This window comes from Lucilia cuprina, chromosome 2 (genome assembly GCF_022045245.1).
Source record: "Lucilia cuprina isolate Lc7/37 chromosome 2, ASM2204524v1, whole genome shotgun sequence".
Lineage (NCBI taxonomy): Eukaryota > Metazoa > Arthropoda > Insecta > Diptera > Calliphoridae > Lucilia > Lucilia cuprina.
The window spans coordinates 21076334-21092750 of record NC_060950.1 but is presented as its reverse complement, the minus strand read 5'-3'; the positions used below and the strand labels follow the sequence as shown (position 1 = coordinate 21092750).

The 16417-nt window shown below is 31.7% G+C and overlaps 3 protein-coding genes across 3 annotated transcripts; 1 reads left to right on the top strand and 2 right to left on the bottom strand.

Annotated features, from left to right (window-relative positions):
* Positions 1–567: 567 nt before the first annotated feature.
* On the bottom strand, positions 568–1981 carry LOC124420553. Its single transcript, XM_046953804.1, has 2 exons — positions 1803–1981; positions 568–1725 (listed from the first exon to the last, which is right to left on the bottom strand). Exons 1-2 carry the CDS (start codon positions 1867–1869, stop codon positions 1208–1210), a joined length of 585 nt encoding a protein of 194 aa, XP_046809760.1. The 5' UTR covers positions 1870–1981; the 3' UTR covers positions 568–1207.
* Positions 1982–3589: 1608 nt separating this feature from the next.
* On the bottom strand, positions 3590–4482 carry LOC111678383. The gene is made up of 2 exons (XM_023439721.2): positions 4403–4482; positions 3590–4308 (listed from the first exon to the last, which is right to left on the bottom strand). The coding sequence occupies exons 1-2, from the start codon at positions 4455–4457 to the stop codon at positions 3779–3781; spliced, it is 585 nt and encodes a 194-aa protein (XP_023295489.2). The 5' UTR covers positions 4458–4482; the 3' UTR covers positions 3590–3778.
* Positions 4483–5974: 1492 nt separating this feature from the next.
* On the top strand, positions 5975–15529 carry LOC111678359 (probable aconitate hydratase, mitochondrial). Its single transcript, XM_023439655.2, has 5 exons — positions 5975–6134; positions 12356–13815; positions 13880–14051; positions 14118–14621; positions 14710–15529. Exons 1-5 carry the CDS (start codon positions 6105–6107, stop codon positions 14899–14901), a joined length of 2358 nt encoding a protein of 785 aa, XP_023295423.2. The 5' UTR covers positions 5975–6104; the 3' UTR covers positions 14902–15529.
* The last annotated feature ends 888 nt before the right edge of the window (positions 15530–16417 follow it).

Below are 16417 nucleotides of genomic sequence, written 5' to 3'. Positions count from 1 at the left end.
CTACTATAATATCTAAAAATGTTATTCTAATATATAGGAGTAATAAAAATATTAAATTTTATAAAATAATGCAGCAATATTGAAAAAATAACAAAAAAAAAACCCTAATAATGCAGCAATATTGAAAAAATAACAAAAAAACCCTAAAAAAGCAAAATACTTTATTGACCTAAAAAATTAACAATACGTTCTCATTTTATCAAAAATTTCATTAAATAATATCACGATTTTACATTTTATGGTAGAAAATTAAAATATAAGATATTCTTTAAAAAATACAACAAACAAATAGTTTTATTTTGCTGTAAATAATTACATAGGCAAATTACTTAATTGATTCACTGTATATTTAAAAATTACACAAAAAAGTAAAACTGGGAATAAATATATGTCCATGTAGCTCGAAAATTTTAGTCTTTGACTTTAGTAATACGATTTTAGAACTACTCATATATATTTTCAATAAACAGCAATAACATTCGGCTTAATAAAGAGTAAACATTTTATTTTATTTCTTAGATCTTATTTTACGATCAGATTATTATATTATTAAAATACTAAAAACTATAAATTAAAATCTTTTACAAACATATATTTTAACCGGCAATATATAAATTTACACTATGGACGATAATACGAGGTAGAGATAATGATTAATTATTAATATTAACAAGGAAAATATCTTCATTGAAAAATATATTCAAAACTGCGCTGTATCCAGCAGAAATAAAACGAAGTACTTCCAAAAGAATAACATTTATTACCACTTATCAACACATTAGTGTTACTTTTGAAGTGGTGTTTGTTTGTTTACCTTCTGTGGAATTGATGTTTTTTGACTTCCAAAGAAACGAAAAGAAATTTTTTTAATTAAATCCATTTTATTTTGGAGTTCATTGATAAATGCTACACGCATTTATCAATTTATGTTAATATTATTTAAGTCAAATTAGTTGAATTCTATAATAGTACAAATTCACATCCTAATAACTTCCAAAAAATAACATAAAAATCACTTGCTGAGAATGACTTCAGATGTAGTGAATTTGAATCCAATAAAAAGAACATTGCTCTTATGATAAGCCTTAGCACAGGTCTTTTTGCACTACTTCCATAAAGTAAATTCTACTTCTTTTTCGCTTCTTTGGAAGTTCTTTTTTTTTTTTTGCTGGATACTTGCATATTTTAATAATTAATTAAAAATATTCTAAAATACCTTAAATAAATAATGTATTAAAACAATAAATACAATTGAAGAATGTATTGCTGCAATTGATTTGCTGCCAGATTTCCCAGCCGTTTCCAATTTGAAACGTACCAAACTTCTGTACTCTGTATATTGATCACTCATCTCTATCTTAGTACACAAATCATTCTGAATTAATTTTAAAATTTCACTAGCATTTCCTTCACCACCTTCAATACGACGTACAATACGTTGTTCCAAATACGAAGGTAAACCGATTTTAGTAAGCTCCTCAATATGGTGTAATTCTATATATAACAATTGTTGTTTTTTATATTCATTACACTTTCTGAACACATCGAAATATTTTTCAGCATTTTTTTTAACATTATTTTCTCGTGTTTCCTTAAGATAACATTCAAATATTTCATTAGCTGGAGAAGTATTTGCGACTTTTTCAACGTCAAAACTATAGATATTTTTGATTTGATTCTGTGAGTATTTGTCTAAAATATCAAAACAATGATCGCGGGTGTTTGCTAAAAGGAAAAAAATATATATTAAGAAATAGTAAATAATTAAATTTTTATTTTAATACCGATTTTAAATTACTTACCAGATGTCGTCATAATAATGGAAAATAATAAAATAATAATTTTAATTTGATCGGCCCTTCTCTCCATGTTTTTTACTTGTTAAAGATTTTAATGAAACTGAGTATTAGAGTCGCCAAATCAAAATACCAGCAACCAGATTATATACAAACATACATAAATATTAATTTCCTGATAACATTTGAAACTGCCCTTAACCGTTCTATACCCGCGTACAGTGTGTGAAACCGACAACAATTAACAATTATGGTTGTTTTTAAAAGTTTAAAAAAAAAACCGTTACACCTAAATCCCACAGATTGTGAGCAGCTACAGTGAATCAACTAAGTTTTTTGACTACCTTTTTTAAGAGAATTTAGTTTTTTTGTTCATAAATAAAATTCGAAAAAACAGGTAAAAATAGAGATTGTGTAAAATGGGAAAAATTAGAAAAAATATTAAAATACAAATTTTGGTGCATTTGTTGTTGCATTTTATAATTATTCATCAGAATTTGCATGTCAATAAAGTATTTTGCATATTAAGAATTCCGGTTAATTTCATTTGGTTTTTCAAATTATTTTTTAATTATTTTTGGAATTTATTGAAGAAGTGTTAAATATTTTTCAATTGCGATTTGCAAAAATCATATCCTCATTGGGTGAAAATATGATGTTATTTTCCTTAAAATGTTTAAAGGATAATAATGAGGCAATTTCGATGTAAAAAATTAGTTTAGATTTCTAGAACAAGTGTAAATCAATAAAATATAATTACGAAATGTTTAATCAATAACATTAAAAAATATTAAATAGAGTAATAGATGAAATGATCCAAAGAATTATTAGTAAAAACGCACTGAGTGCTCTTTCAAAATCTTTAACTGCCAAAGGGGGCGACTTGTATCCAAGGAAAACTATTGGACACCTGATTTATCTTTTTCAAAATCTATATACGAACTAGGAGGAAAACTATGTTTAAATTTAGACCTCTAAACAGACCTTAGGTTGCTTGGAACCAATGTAAAGTGGACAGTCGTGTAGTAGAGGTAAAATACCTAATTTAGATATTTTAAAATAGAGGTGGTTATCATACCGTAACATCAACAAAAGAAATACTTTTCACCTAATATATACACTTATATATATTTAGAACCCAAATCAAGAATAACTATCTAGATCCAAATACGTCTACTGTATCTTATTCATAAAATAAAGGATTTAAAATATGAGGTTGAAAATCAAGATTTGAGCATTTAATAGTTCTATAGTGGTATATGGTGATGTTCCCATACCCATTAGAGTGGCTAGGGTGGTACTAAGTGTTAGATTTATTGAATAAGAATCAATATTATACAATTCTAAATAAAATTTACACAATACTCCCCAAATAGATGGAGTTTCCGTAATGTAGTTTTTATTTATCAATACAAAATGACCAAAACCCCGGATTATTTTTGTTATAATATATAAATCTATATATTATAACAAAAATAATACCTCACAAAACATTTTTTCTAGGTCCAAATCCATTGACTATTTAATATATCATGTATCCAATTCAAAATTACTTATTATTTTCGAAATTTCATGCTAAGTCAAATATTGATAAATTCTGATAATAATAGGAGTAATAAAAATATTAAATTTTATAAAATAATGCAGCAATATTAAAAAAATGAACAAAAAACCTAAAAAAGCAAAATACTTTATTGACCCAAAAAATTAACAATACGTTCACATTTTTTCAAAAATCTCGTTAATTAATATAACGATTTTAATTTTTATGATAGAAAATTAAAAAAAGCATATTCTTTAAAAAAATACAACAAACAAATTGCTTTATTTTGCTAAAAATAATTGTTAAATAAAGTTTTTTCTTAAAATTTATAAAATTTTACATAGGCAAATTACTTAATTGATTCACTGTATGCTCATTCCGCTGGCAGGTTTCAGAAGAATATTCCATAATTGTTATACACAATTTAATAAATAAAATTTTAAAATTGTTTAATTAAAAAAGCTATCAAAGCGGTGAATACAATTGAAGCATGTGCAGCTATAGATTTTTTACCAGATTTTCCCAATGATGTCAATTTGGCATATACCAAACTTCTATAATGCGTATATTGATCACTCATTTCAATCTTTTTAGTCAAATCATTTTCAATGTATTTCAAAATGTTTCTCGCATTTTCTTGACCCATTCCTAATCCAGCATTTATGCGACTTCGTGCATGTTCTTCCAAATACAAAGGTAACCCCAATTGTTTAAGCTCTTTAATATGTTGCAATTCTAAATTAGACAATTGTTGGTTCTTGTATTCATTGCATTTTAGCAAGATATCAAAATAGTTTTCATCAATTGTTTTAACTCCCTTTTGACGAGTTTCCTTTAGATAACATTCAAATATCTTATTAGCTGGGGAAGTATTTGCAACTTTTTCAACAGTAAAATTATAAATATTTTTTATTTGATTCTCATTATAGTTATCTAAAGTATCAAAACAATGTTTGAATGATTCATTTGCTGAAATAGATAATATTTCAATATTTTTTAAAGTGTTAAGTTTGTTAACATAAGTAAAATTATAATTTTTATAAATTTCGCCCTTTTTTCTTACCAGATGCAATCACAATGATTGGTAATATCAAGATCATTATATTTAATAATTTCATGTTTAAACTTGTCAATGTTTTAATTAAAACTAAATCTTTAAAGACACATAATTAAAGTACAAGCAAGGAATTTATTTATATATTTCATGATAAAAAAACTGCGGTTTACTTCATGATACATTATTTTATATATAGAATCAAAGATATAATATATATAACATATTATGTTATATTTTTATGTATATGAAGAAAATAATTATAATAATAAAGGGAGGTGCCACGCCCTCTAACGCTAGTCCGCCAATAAAATGGCTCCGACAAAATTTGAGGACTCTAACTGTTATATTATCTAAAATATACGAATTTTATATTTTCTTAATGTGGGCGTGGCTCCTCGCTCTCATGAAATTTCAAAATGAAAAGAATCCTATTACCAACTCCAGACATACAGAAATACGCCTTGAATTTCAAGAAAATCGCTTCAGCCGTTTAGTAGTCTATAACGTTATACAAACATACAAACAAACACACATTCATTTTGTATAGATAGATAGATAGATAGATAGATAGATAGATAGATAGATAGATAGATAGATAGATAGATAGATAGATAGATAGATAGATAGATAGATAGATAGATAGATAGATAGATAGATAGATAGATAGATAGATAGATAGATAGATAGATAGATAGATAGATAGATAGATAGATAGATAGATAGATAGATAGATAGATAGATAGATAGATAGATAGATAGATAGATAGATAGATAGATAGATAGATAGATAAAAAACATCAAAGGAGATTAACATCAGTCGATTCTGAGAAACTGTGCAGAACCATTTTTTAAGTGCTTATATCTTCGAAGATCTCTTTTTAAAACCTACTTAAACCATTTCTGTTCATAATATAACGGTCTAGGTTATTATATAATACAATATTTTTTAACTTCGATACGACAATATATGTCAAACAGTGTGTAGGGTATAACTAAACAATTAAATTCCCTAATTTGTATCTCGAGATTGACTTCTTTCCATCGTAATTATAATTTTCCTGAAATTGCCAGTTCACATCTTTTTTTATTAACTCTCCATAGCCATTAATTTTAAAACAGAATTTAATTATATCGGTCAGATAAATGAGGCACAATTTTTATTTCCTTTATCAAAATAAGACAAAATACCAAAACCGCTAAATTTCATTACAGAAATAATCTGAAACGCTATTTGTTTATCATTTCACAACAGTTGCCAAACTTTTTTTCAACGAATTTCACAAGACTATTAGCTTTATATTTAATTGCATATGTTCTTATTTAAATAACGAAATGAAGAAAACAATAGATAAACTTATTTCAAACGTTAAAAGTTAATATTTTTTAAACAACATTTAAACGCAACAACACGTTGCTCGAACATTCCACTGTATTATAAAATTAATTGATCTGGTAGCATTTTGCTCTGTTTTTTGCTCACACACACGAAAATGAAACAAAACAAATGTCAAATAAATGAAAAAATGAAAAAAATCAAATGTCACAAAAGAATTTTACATTGAGAACAGATTCTCTTCCCGTTAGTCGTCAGTCAGAATTGAAATCTTCCAGCTGAGAAGGCTGAAGATTCGTTTGTGCACCAAGTCGGTTTATATAAAGAAATAATAAATTTATAGGAATTTTTATACAAGTGTTTTTTTGGAACATAATGGCCACTATCAGATTATTGCAATCGCAGGTAAGTTGGCCTTTTCTCATGTGGAATATGTTTAAATAAAAACGCATTGATAAATTTAGCAAAATTTTCGTTTTATCCAAAGTGTGTGCCGTGATAATTATGTGATTTTTTTAAATTTGTTGGTAGTTTTGTCATAAATCCTATATTTGGTTTAATAAATAACATAAAGACAATAATGACAACAAATGATCAAAAGAAAATATTTTGATTTTTGGAAAACAATTTCAGTCCGGTTGTGCAATAAAATGGCCAAAAGGAAAATTTGCGTTTGCATAAAAACGATTCTAACCTCAAATGACTGTTACCTAACCAAATATTCGGTCGTCCAATAATGCAAAGACAATAGACTTTGCATTTTGTAATTTCTTTATAGGCTACTGTTGTTAGTATATTGGGGGTGGTGGTGCAAGTTGAGTTTAAAATTTAGAGCCTTAAGATTTTGTTATCTGATTAGGTTTACATTTTGTTATGCGTTTTATAAATATCACTTCTAGAGATTATAATAAACCTTATTATAAATCATATTGTTATAAGACCCCTAACAAAATTTCCGCAAACAACAAAAAGGCAAAATTCCTTTATTGCGTTTGATCATTATGACTTTATCAGCATTTATTTTGTTATGTATAAATTTAGTTTTTTTTTTAATGCAGTCATTTAATTGTTTGGATTCTTTCGGTTGCCAAAATATACTATTTTTAAATTGTCAAATTAAACGAAAGTGATTTTATTTAATTATATTTTTATATTGGCAAATTTATTTAAAAAATTTTATGCTTAGCAACACTTGTTTTTAAAATTCTGCATTTCTTTTATAAAAATCAAACAATTTGATTACCGGCACTTAATTGTTTACTATATTTTGATTATTTGCTAATGATCTTGTTAATAATGATGATTATGTTGTTTACATGGTTGTAATATTAAGTAAGTTATTAATATCAGAGCTGATTGAAAGTACTTTTCGGCATGAGATTCAAATAATTTTGTTGTTGTTATTGCAGAGAAATAGTAGATCATTGAACTTTGATCACACTGAACAGTCTTTACTGATGGATTCTGGCACAGGTGCAGGGGGTTTATTTGGTAGATGTACCAAATAAACCCCCTGCAGGTTTTTGGGGCGAATGTAGCGCCTTTCAGTTGGAGATCCTGGCATTATGGAAATCTGTTTTAATCCGACATTATTAAGAGATTGTAGATGAATTGGCCAGACAGAGCTTAGATCTAGAGGTTAGGTTCTGTAAAACCCCATCGGATAGTTTTTAAAGATTTACAGTTTAAAACGTTACATTCTAGCCTGGTAAACAGCTGCAAATGGGAACTGGAAGGTTTAGTCAGGTACAGGGATACTGTAACGTACAGGATAATTAGATTGCAGTTTAATTGGCTAGACAGAGCTTTAATCTGGAGCTTAATAGTAGATTAGGTTATGTAAAACCCTTTGGGATAATAATTAAAGCTTTATAGTTTAAAATGTTACATTCTAGCTTGGTAAACAACTGTTAAAAGGGAACTGGAAGGATTGTTCAGGTACAGGGACACTGACACTATCCCAGAATAAAGACTGAAATAATTAGGAAAAAGATACCACGATAAACAAGGAAATATAACAGGATGCAAATTAGGTACTATTCTGGGCTTCATCAGAGGAATGTTTTGGTTATTTAAAAAATGGACAATTAGGTATCTCGCTTCCATTACCACTTTCTTCCTTTGTTCTTCTTGCAGGGAAATTCTCGCATCTTTCTCTTTTCTTCAGTTTCCTTTTTTACTTTTCCTCGTATCATATTAAAATTTGACATGCTTTGTTAAATTTTTCTTTATTAATATCTTATCTCACATCATTATACATGAATTAATTGTTAAATACATAGGTCAAATATCCGCTTACTCTAGTATTATTTCTCATGCAAATATAATTGAAGCAATTAAAACAAACAAACATTTCGCACATACCTATACAAACATACAGTGTGTAAAAAAGTGTTACAATAAATTCTAATACGTAAAAATGAAAGCATGTGATAACTTTGTTATCAATTGCTGGGTATTACTATAGTATTGTACAGTGTACACTTAATAAGGTAGCCTCGTCGCTACAACAAATACAACAATACAAAAACAACAGGCGATTTGTTATTGTAGAATAATCCCATCTGTCAAAAAAAGCTGTGTGTGTAGAATGAAAAAGCAACAAATAAACACAATATAAATTTGAGTTTTTAGCAATAATTTAAATTTTTAACTATTAATATTAATATATTATATTAATTAAACGTGGAATGTCTGAAAATCATAACTATATCTATTGGGAACACCAATTTTCCGAATTAAACGTGTTTTTTGTGAAAAGTGATTGGTCGTGTTAAAAATAGTTGAAACTGATTTGGAACGTATGCCGGAGCTAAAGATTTTCTTTTTTTATCAAGAGAGAAGGATAACAAAGACATTTAATCACGATTGACCTAGAAAACTCCTTTAAAACCATAATTTTCTTCACTTTTTAAAATTTTTACACCTTTTGCGATTTTTTTTCTATGTAAACAAACAGGAATTTTGACAGATAAGATTGTAAAAGCTGATGATCAGCTGTGCGGACGAGGCTACCTTATTAAGTGTACACTGGTATTGTAAGCGAGAAAACTTACACTCATGAAAAATTATAAATGTTATATGATTTTAAAACGTAATTTTATTCCAAATATCAATGCAACATTAGATATTAGCCTAAAAAAGGTTTCTACAAAATTTTGTCCAGACGTCTGGACTAAAATTTGTAGATTTCACCAGACACTATTGTTCAATCGATGTTGTATAGTTATATATGATGCAAAATTTGTTCAAACCAATTACTACATACAACGATATAACCGCACAACACCGATTGTGAATTGGAAATATATTTACCGCTTTTTTTTATTTAAATATATATAACAAATGCACACATGTATACATATACATTTATAGATATATATGTACATTAGACCGACTCACAAAAAATGGTGCTTAATTTAATTTTGTTTCAAAACAAAATAAAAATAACTTGAAAATATCTTTTTTTTAATTTGGTCCAGCTCACAAACAGTGAGTCGGTCTAATGTATATCTTGATATAAATAATTCAATTTCTTTTTACTAAAGATGTTTGTTTTGTTATTTTTTCCTATTTTACTTAATTTAAACACGTCGCAATTGAATAACGACCTAAATTTTTATTGTTTTTCTTTTAATTATCTTTGGAGTTTATAACAATTTTGAAAAGTATATTAACTGATCTATGGTCTAGTATTTTCCCATAACTACAGACTAGTCTATTGAATATTAGTCAAATAAGTCAATGGCATACTAGTCAGTAGTAGAGTCAGAGTCAATTACAACTTACTTCAGGTGCATAATCAAACAAGTGAGAGTGTTATATTCAGCTGTGCCGAATCTCATCAAACCATATGCCTTAAAAGGAATGCTACCTTATAAACATCAGAGTGATATTACTCATTAAATTAACTTAAGAGGACCTTGTATGAAAGATAGGGTTAATAATTGACCGTTGTTCATAAATTTTTTTACATCTTTACCTCGAAAATAGGTTAGGTTAGCAGGCTGTCCCTTGCTGTTCGCATTAGGGGCACACTTGGATCCTTGTTGTAATCCCTTTGTGATACCTGAAAAGAGAAAGAAAACGGTCGGCGTATTATTACACTTCGACCCAACTACTCTGGTTTCCTAACCAAACCATTTAGTCGCACGAATAAAGGAGTCTATTCTTCGGATGTCAGCCTCAGATAGATACGTTAAGTCATGCATGACATTGGCTCTTAGCAGATTCAATCTATTCTCCGCTAGGGCAGGACACTGACAGAGGAAGTGAACAGTATTCTCTTCTTCCTCTTCGTCTTGACAGCTCCTGCAGAAGTCATTACTAGGAAGGTCTAGTCTTCTAGCATGAAGCCCAAAAGGCCAGTGGCCAGTCACCTCTGCAATTAAGTTCCGTAGATTTGCTGTCGGAAACTGAATAAGGATTCGTGATCTACGTCGGTCATACGACGGCCACATCATCCTCGCCAGTCTACAGGTAGCCTTAGTCGACCATCTGTGTTGCGCAAGCTCGTGGAGTTTTTCACGAATCGAGCGTTTGCAGCTTGAAAGCGAATATAACTTCCCCACACTTTCCGCATGAATTAAAAAGATTTACTCTCTTATAAATGTTTTTTATACAATTTCATAACTGTTCATGTATTTTTAAGCCAGCAAAGATCGTTAAGAGTTGTAATTCAGGTCTGAGTTGGGGAACAACTCTCGCAGCTTTCAACAGAATTACTTCTCATCCCGCACTAATTTAATGCGTTGTCTTCATTAAACGCGTGCTTTCGTTTTACCTCAGAGTGAGGTTATGTTTCTAACTGGTGGAGACCATAAAATACTCACGATATAACCATTTAAACTCAAATATATACTGGTGAAGAGCATTAAAACTCTAAAAGTTATTTCTGGTGGAGACCAACAATACCTTTGATGAAATTAAGTCCGGATGCTCTAACTTCCTATATGAAGGTATAGGTCGTTTGGTGGGGTTTTCTCTGGACAAACGTGTGACAAACCTGGAAATATGAGTGCTTAATACACCGCCAAACCTAATTAAAATCCAAAAAAATGAACGTTTAAGTAATTTTCTTATGGACCGATTCTCAATACATTTGGTAGAGAGGTTTTAACTTAACTCGTACAAACAAATATGTGTGTCATAGCTTTTCTGTATTCTGTACCAGTATTCAAGCCAGAAATGATCGTTAAGATAATTTTTAAAGGGCACCTTATATGGAGAGTAGGGTCTACTATATATCGATCCACATAAAGCTGTATAGAGAGATTTTGGCTTCATTGAAACTTATGTGTGTCGAATTTTTTAAGCCAGTAATGAGCGTTAAAGTCATATTATGAAGGGGACCTTATATGGAGGGTAGGATCAATTATAGACCGATTAACATAAAATTTAGATAGAGAAATTTTGGATCATATGTGTTTTTAATTTTATCACTATACTCGTATTTTGAAGTTAGTAATGGGCGTTAAAGTCATTTTCTGAAGGGGACCTTATAGGGGGGGTAGGGTCAACTATGAACCGATCAACATAAAATTTAGTAGAGAGGTTTTTGATCATAAGAGACTTACTTATATCGAATATCATCGCTATACTCGTACTTTTGAAACAGATGTGTCCATTAAAGCTGTTTTCGAGGGTCTACTTGTATGGGGGCTATCCGAAAACGTGAAACGATATTGCCCATTTTCAATACCAAACAAACTTTACCTATAGAGACAATTTGTGGAAAAATTCAATCCACTATCTCTTTCCGTTCGGAATCTATGGAGCTTTCATCAGACAGACGGACGGACGGAGAGACATGGCTAGATCGTCTTAGAATTTAATAAGGACCCAGAAATACTTATATACTTTTGTGGGTCTATGACCAATATATCGATGTGTTACAAACGGAATGCCAAAATCAATATACCCCCCAACTTTTTTGATGGTGGGTATAATAACTTTATTTTACAATCAGTATAAAATTCTTAAATATTCGAATAAAATATATATTGATTGATATCAATTATCAGGCATCATAAATAAGCTTCCTTAAATCAAAAAAAAAAAAAAAATGACGTAGAAACAAAATCGTCAATACCAGTATTTTAAAGGTTCAATGACAATCTCATCTACTAAAAGGTTTTATTAAACAATATAAAACCAAAAACAATTGCCACTGCCAGACAAATATAGTCACAGTCCAACAGCCATGTGACTTAATATGTATATTAGTTGTTGTTGGTTTTTTTCTTAAACAAAAAATTTTATAACAAATATTTACCTTTAGAATTTCACCATTTGTACACAGTGTTGTTGGTGTTTTTCCAGAACTGATAAGATTTGAACATATTTTTTTTTTTTGCATATTAATATAAAAATGTCACAGACTATGATGGTATTAGTACGGCTCTAGGAAAAAAAACAACAAGGTCATGTGTGGCTGAATGAATGAAAGTGTGAGTGAACTAATATACCGGCTTGATTATGAATTATGTATTTATTGTTGGCTTATTAGCGTAATTAACAAGTTTGTCTATCACTTGTATCATCCATTCTCTGCCGCTGTTTAGCAAATTTAAATTGATATGTTCTATTTGTTTCTAAATGATGTCTTTATGTTGTTGTCATTTTAGGTTCGCAAAGCCGGACAATATGGTTTTGATGTACAAGCTCGTCAATTCCATGCTTCCTGCTATACCGCCTCTAAAGTAGCTTTATCCAAATTCGATACTGATGTATTTATGCCTTATGACAAGTTGGCCAAAACTTTGGATGTTGTCAAGGGTCGTTTGAACCGTCCTTTGACCTTGTCCGAGAAGATTTTGTACTCTCACTTGGATGATCCCAAAAACCAAGAAATTGTTCGTGGCACCTCTTACTTGCGTTTGCGCCCCGATCGTGTTGCTATGCAAGATGCCACCGCTCAAATGGCTCTTTTGCAATTCATTTCCTCCGGCTTGAAGAAGGTAGCTGTCCCCTCCACCGTTCACTGCGATCACTTGATCGAAGCTCAAGTTGGTGGTCCTCAGGATTTGGCTCGCGCCAAGGACTTGAACAGCGAAGTCTATAAATTCTTGGCCAGTGCTTGTGCTAAATACGGCTTGGGTTTCTGGAAGCCAGGCAGTGGTATTATCCATCAAATCATTTTGGAAAACTATGCCTTCCCCGGTTTATTGATGATCGGTACTGATTCCCATACTCCCAACGGTGGTGGTCTTGGCGGTTTGTGCATTGGTGTCGGTGGTGCTGATGCCGTCGATGTAATGGCCAACATCCCCTGGGAATTGAAGTGTCCCAAGGTTATTGGTGTTAACTTGACTGGTAAGATTAGCGGCTGGACTTCCCCTAAGGATGTCATCTTGAAGGTTGCTGACATCTTGACCGTCAAGGGTGGTACTGGTGCTATCATTGAATACCACGGCAAGGGTGTTGACTCAATTTCTTGCACTGGTATGGCTACCATTTGCAATATGGGTGCTGAAATTGGTGCCACCACTTCAGTGTTCCCCTTCAATGAACGTATGGCTGCTTACTTGAAATCCACTGGTCGCTCTGGCATCGCTGATGAAGCCAAGAAATTCCAATCAAAGATCTTGTCTGCCGACAGCAATTGCCAATACGATGAACTCATCGAAATTGACTTGAACACTTTGGAACCCCATGTCAACGGTCCCTTCACTCCCGATTTGGCCCATCCCATCAGCAAATTGGGTGAGAACTCCAAGAAGAACGGTTATCCTTTGGACATTAAGGTCGGTTTGATCGGTTCCTGCACCAACTCTTCCTACGAAGATATGGGTCGTTGCGCCAGCATTGCCAAGAACGCCATGAAACATGGTCTCAAATCCAAGATTCCCTTCAATGTAACTCCCGGCTCTGAACAGATTCGTGCCACCATTGAACGTGACGGCATCGCTGATGTTTTCAACAAATTCGGTGGTACCGTCTTGGCTAACGCCTGCGGTCCCTGCATTGGTCAATGGGATCGTAAGGACATTAAGAAGGGCGACAAGAACACCATTGTCACCTCCTACAATCGTAACTTCACCGGTCGTAATGATGCCAACCCTGCCACTCATGCCTTCGTTACTAGGTGAGATACTAAATTGTTGTATTATTTTATATGATAATTAATAACTTAATTGTTGTTTTTGTAGCCCTGAATTGGTAACAGCTCTTTCCATTGCTGGTCGCTTGGACTTCAACCCTCTTACCGATGAATTGACTGGTGCTGATGGCAAGAAATTCAAATTGGACTCTCCCTATGGAGATGAATTACCCTCCAAGGGCTTCGACCCCGGCATGGACACCTATGATGCTCCTCCAGCTGTAAGTAGTGAACAACAGAAATAGGGAAATTAAAAATATTCTATGATGTCCTATTTAAAATTGTAGAACGGCGAGAACGTTAAGGTTGATGTCGATCCCAAGAGTCAACGTTTGCAATTGTTGTCTCCCTTCGACAAGTGGGACGGCAAAGATTATATCGATTTGACTGTACTCATCAAGGTCAAGGGTAAGTGCACCACTGATCACATTTCTGCCGCTGGTCCCTGGTTGAAATACCGTGGTCATTTGGACAACATCTCCAACAACATGTTCATTGGTGCTACCAACTATGAAAACAATGAAATGAACAAGATCAAGAACCAACGTACCGGTGAATGGGGTGGTGTACCCGATGTTGCCCGTGACTACAAGGCCAACAACATTAGATGGGTTGCCGTTGGTGATGACAACTACGGTGAGGGTTCATCTCGCGAACATGCCGCCTTGGAACCCCGTCACTTGGGTGGCCGTGCCATCATTGTCAAGTCCTTTGCCCGTATCCATGAAACCAACTTGAAGAAACAAGGTCTTTTGCCTTTGACTTTCGCCAACCCTGCCGATTACGATAAGGTAAACAAAGACACACATGCCCGCATTTCTAATATTTGAATTGGTAAATAACAATTGTTACACGTGTTTTCTTTTGGTATAATTTTAGGTTCAACCTACTAGCAAAATCTCTTTGTTGGGTCTTGCCAATTTGGCACCTGGCAAACAAGTCGATTGTGAAATCAAGAACGGCGACAAAGTCGACAAAATCAAGTTGAATCACACCATGAACGAACAACAAATTGAATGGTTCAGAGCCGGTAGTGCCCTCAACCGCATGAAGGAAATTTCTGGCAACTAAATCTAAAATCCAACACTGCATGTCTGATTTTTTCCTAATTTATGATGACTTTTTTTTGTTTGTCTTGCTTTTCCCGATGAATGAATATACAATTGTTTTTGTAATATTGTTGTTTCAATTTATGTTAAAAAAAAACAAAGATCGAAATTCGATACACATATTTATATATATTTACGATATTGTATTTTATTTAAATGATATACCATACCATTTTGTTAATTATTGTAAAGAAAAATGCAACAATTAAGAGAAAAGAAAAAAACATAAAACAGATGGCGAAACACTCATGACACGATATACCATATATACTTAATTAAAATTTTTATTTAATAAAGAAAAAATGATGAATTTAATTCAGTGAAAAATTAAAAAAAAACGAAACACCAAATATAGTTAATTTATTTCAAAATTTAAATATCTAGTTGCCAGGACAATAAGCGAGTGAAATAGTTAAGGAAAAATGTAAAAGTTTCAATTTGCTATTTAATACTTTGTCATTCATAAATACGATTATTTTTCGATTACGCATGATGATGTTGATGATCTATTATTACTTAATACACGCATATTTATTATATAAATAGTTCGGATGATGTGATTCAATATTAAATACGTTAAAATGGAAAAATTTTTTGTTTTCTTATTTGCCATTCAGTTATTGTAGTAAGTATATCTTGAATAATTAAACTGAACATTGTTCAAAGGACAAATTAGGGCGAGTTTCTTTCTATTCAGTTATCGTAGGCTTAACTTGCTGTTAAATTAAACTCGGAACAAATTTTGGCGGACTTTAACTAATGATTGTGTTTTTCTGTTTAAGATCAATTAGACCTGGTTCACACTTGGAAACTTTTGTTGAGAAACTTTTGATTTTGTATGTGTGAGAAAGAGATGGTTGATATCTCTTTCTCTCACACACAAAAATCAAAAGTTTCCAAAAAAGGTTTTCTAGTATTGCTAAGATCAGGTGTTTAAGTTGGCAATCAAATGCCAATTAATAATCAGATTAGTTAATCGAAAAATAAATTCAATCTGATGTAAACCCCCTTTGATGTTTTTGAATACAAGATTAAACTTCGCCGAGTTGCCAAAACAACGGAAAACGTCACAGACTGTTATCAAAACAATGCATGTTTCATAAAAAAGAAGAAGGATTGTAAATATAATTTGAAAATTAATAAAAATTTGAATTTCGAGTCGTAATTCAGGTCTGAGTGGGGGAACAACACTCGCGTCATCGCGACAATTTTGCGTCTCGCTCGCACTGGTGTAGTGTATTACTTCACATAACTGTTCAAAGTTATATGTCTTCTACATTAACCTCGTGCTTTCGTTCCACCTCAAGTGAGGTTATGTTTTATTGGCTTATACCACAGAATACTCAAATGTTTCGCAATTTTCAAGATAATTGGATAAAATTTCGCGCACACTCTTTTTTTGGTGCAAGGACGAAGCCTATTGAAAATGAATAAAATCGGTTCTAGCCCCCATACAACCGTACCCCCCAAATAGGGCC

Bases quoted from the DNA above. Each gene is read 5' to 3' on its own strand.
- LOC124420553 (XM_046953804.1), bottom strand. From the start codon at position 1,869: ATGGAGAGAAGGGCCGATCAAATTAAAATTATTATTTTATTATTTTCC. The intron at 1,726-1,802 runs GTAAGTAATTTA...TTTTCCTTTTAG, and splicing joins CATTATTATGACGACATCTG to CAAACACCCGCGATCATTGT.
- LOC111678359 (XM_023439655.2), top strand. From the start codon at position 6,105: ATGGCCACTATCAGATTATTGCAATCGCAG. The intron at 14,052-14,117 runs GTAAGTAGTGAA...TTAAAATTGTAG, and splicing joins CCTATGATGCTCCTCCAGCT to AACGGCGAGAACGTTAAGGT. The intron at 14,622-14,709 runs GTAAACAAAGAC...GTATAATTTTAG, and splicing joins ACCCTGCCGATTACGATAAG to GTTCAACCTACTAGCAAAAT.
- LOC111678383 (XM_023439721.2), bottom strand. From the start codon at position 4,457: ATGAAATTATTAAATATAATGATCTTGATATTACCAATCATTGTGATT. The intron at 4,309-4,402 runs GTAAGAAAAAAG...TATCTATTTCAG, and splicing joins AATCATTGTGATTGCATCTG to CAAATGAATCATTCAAACAT.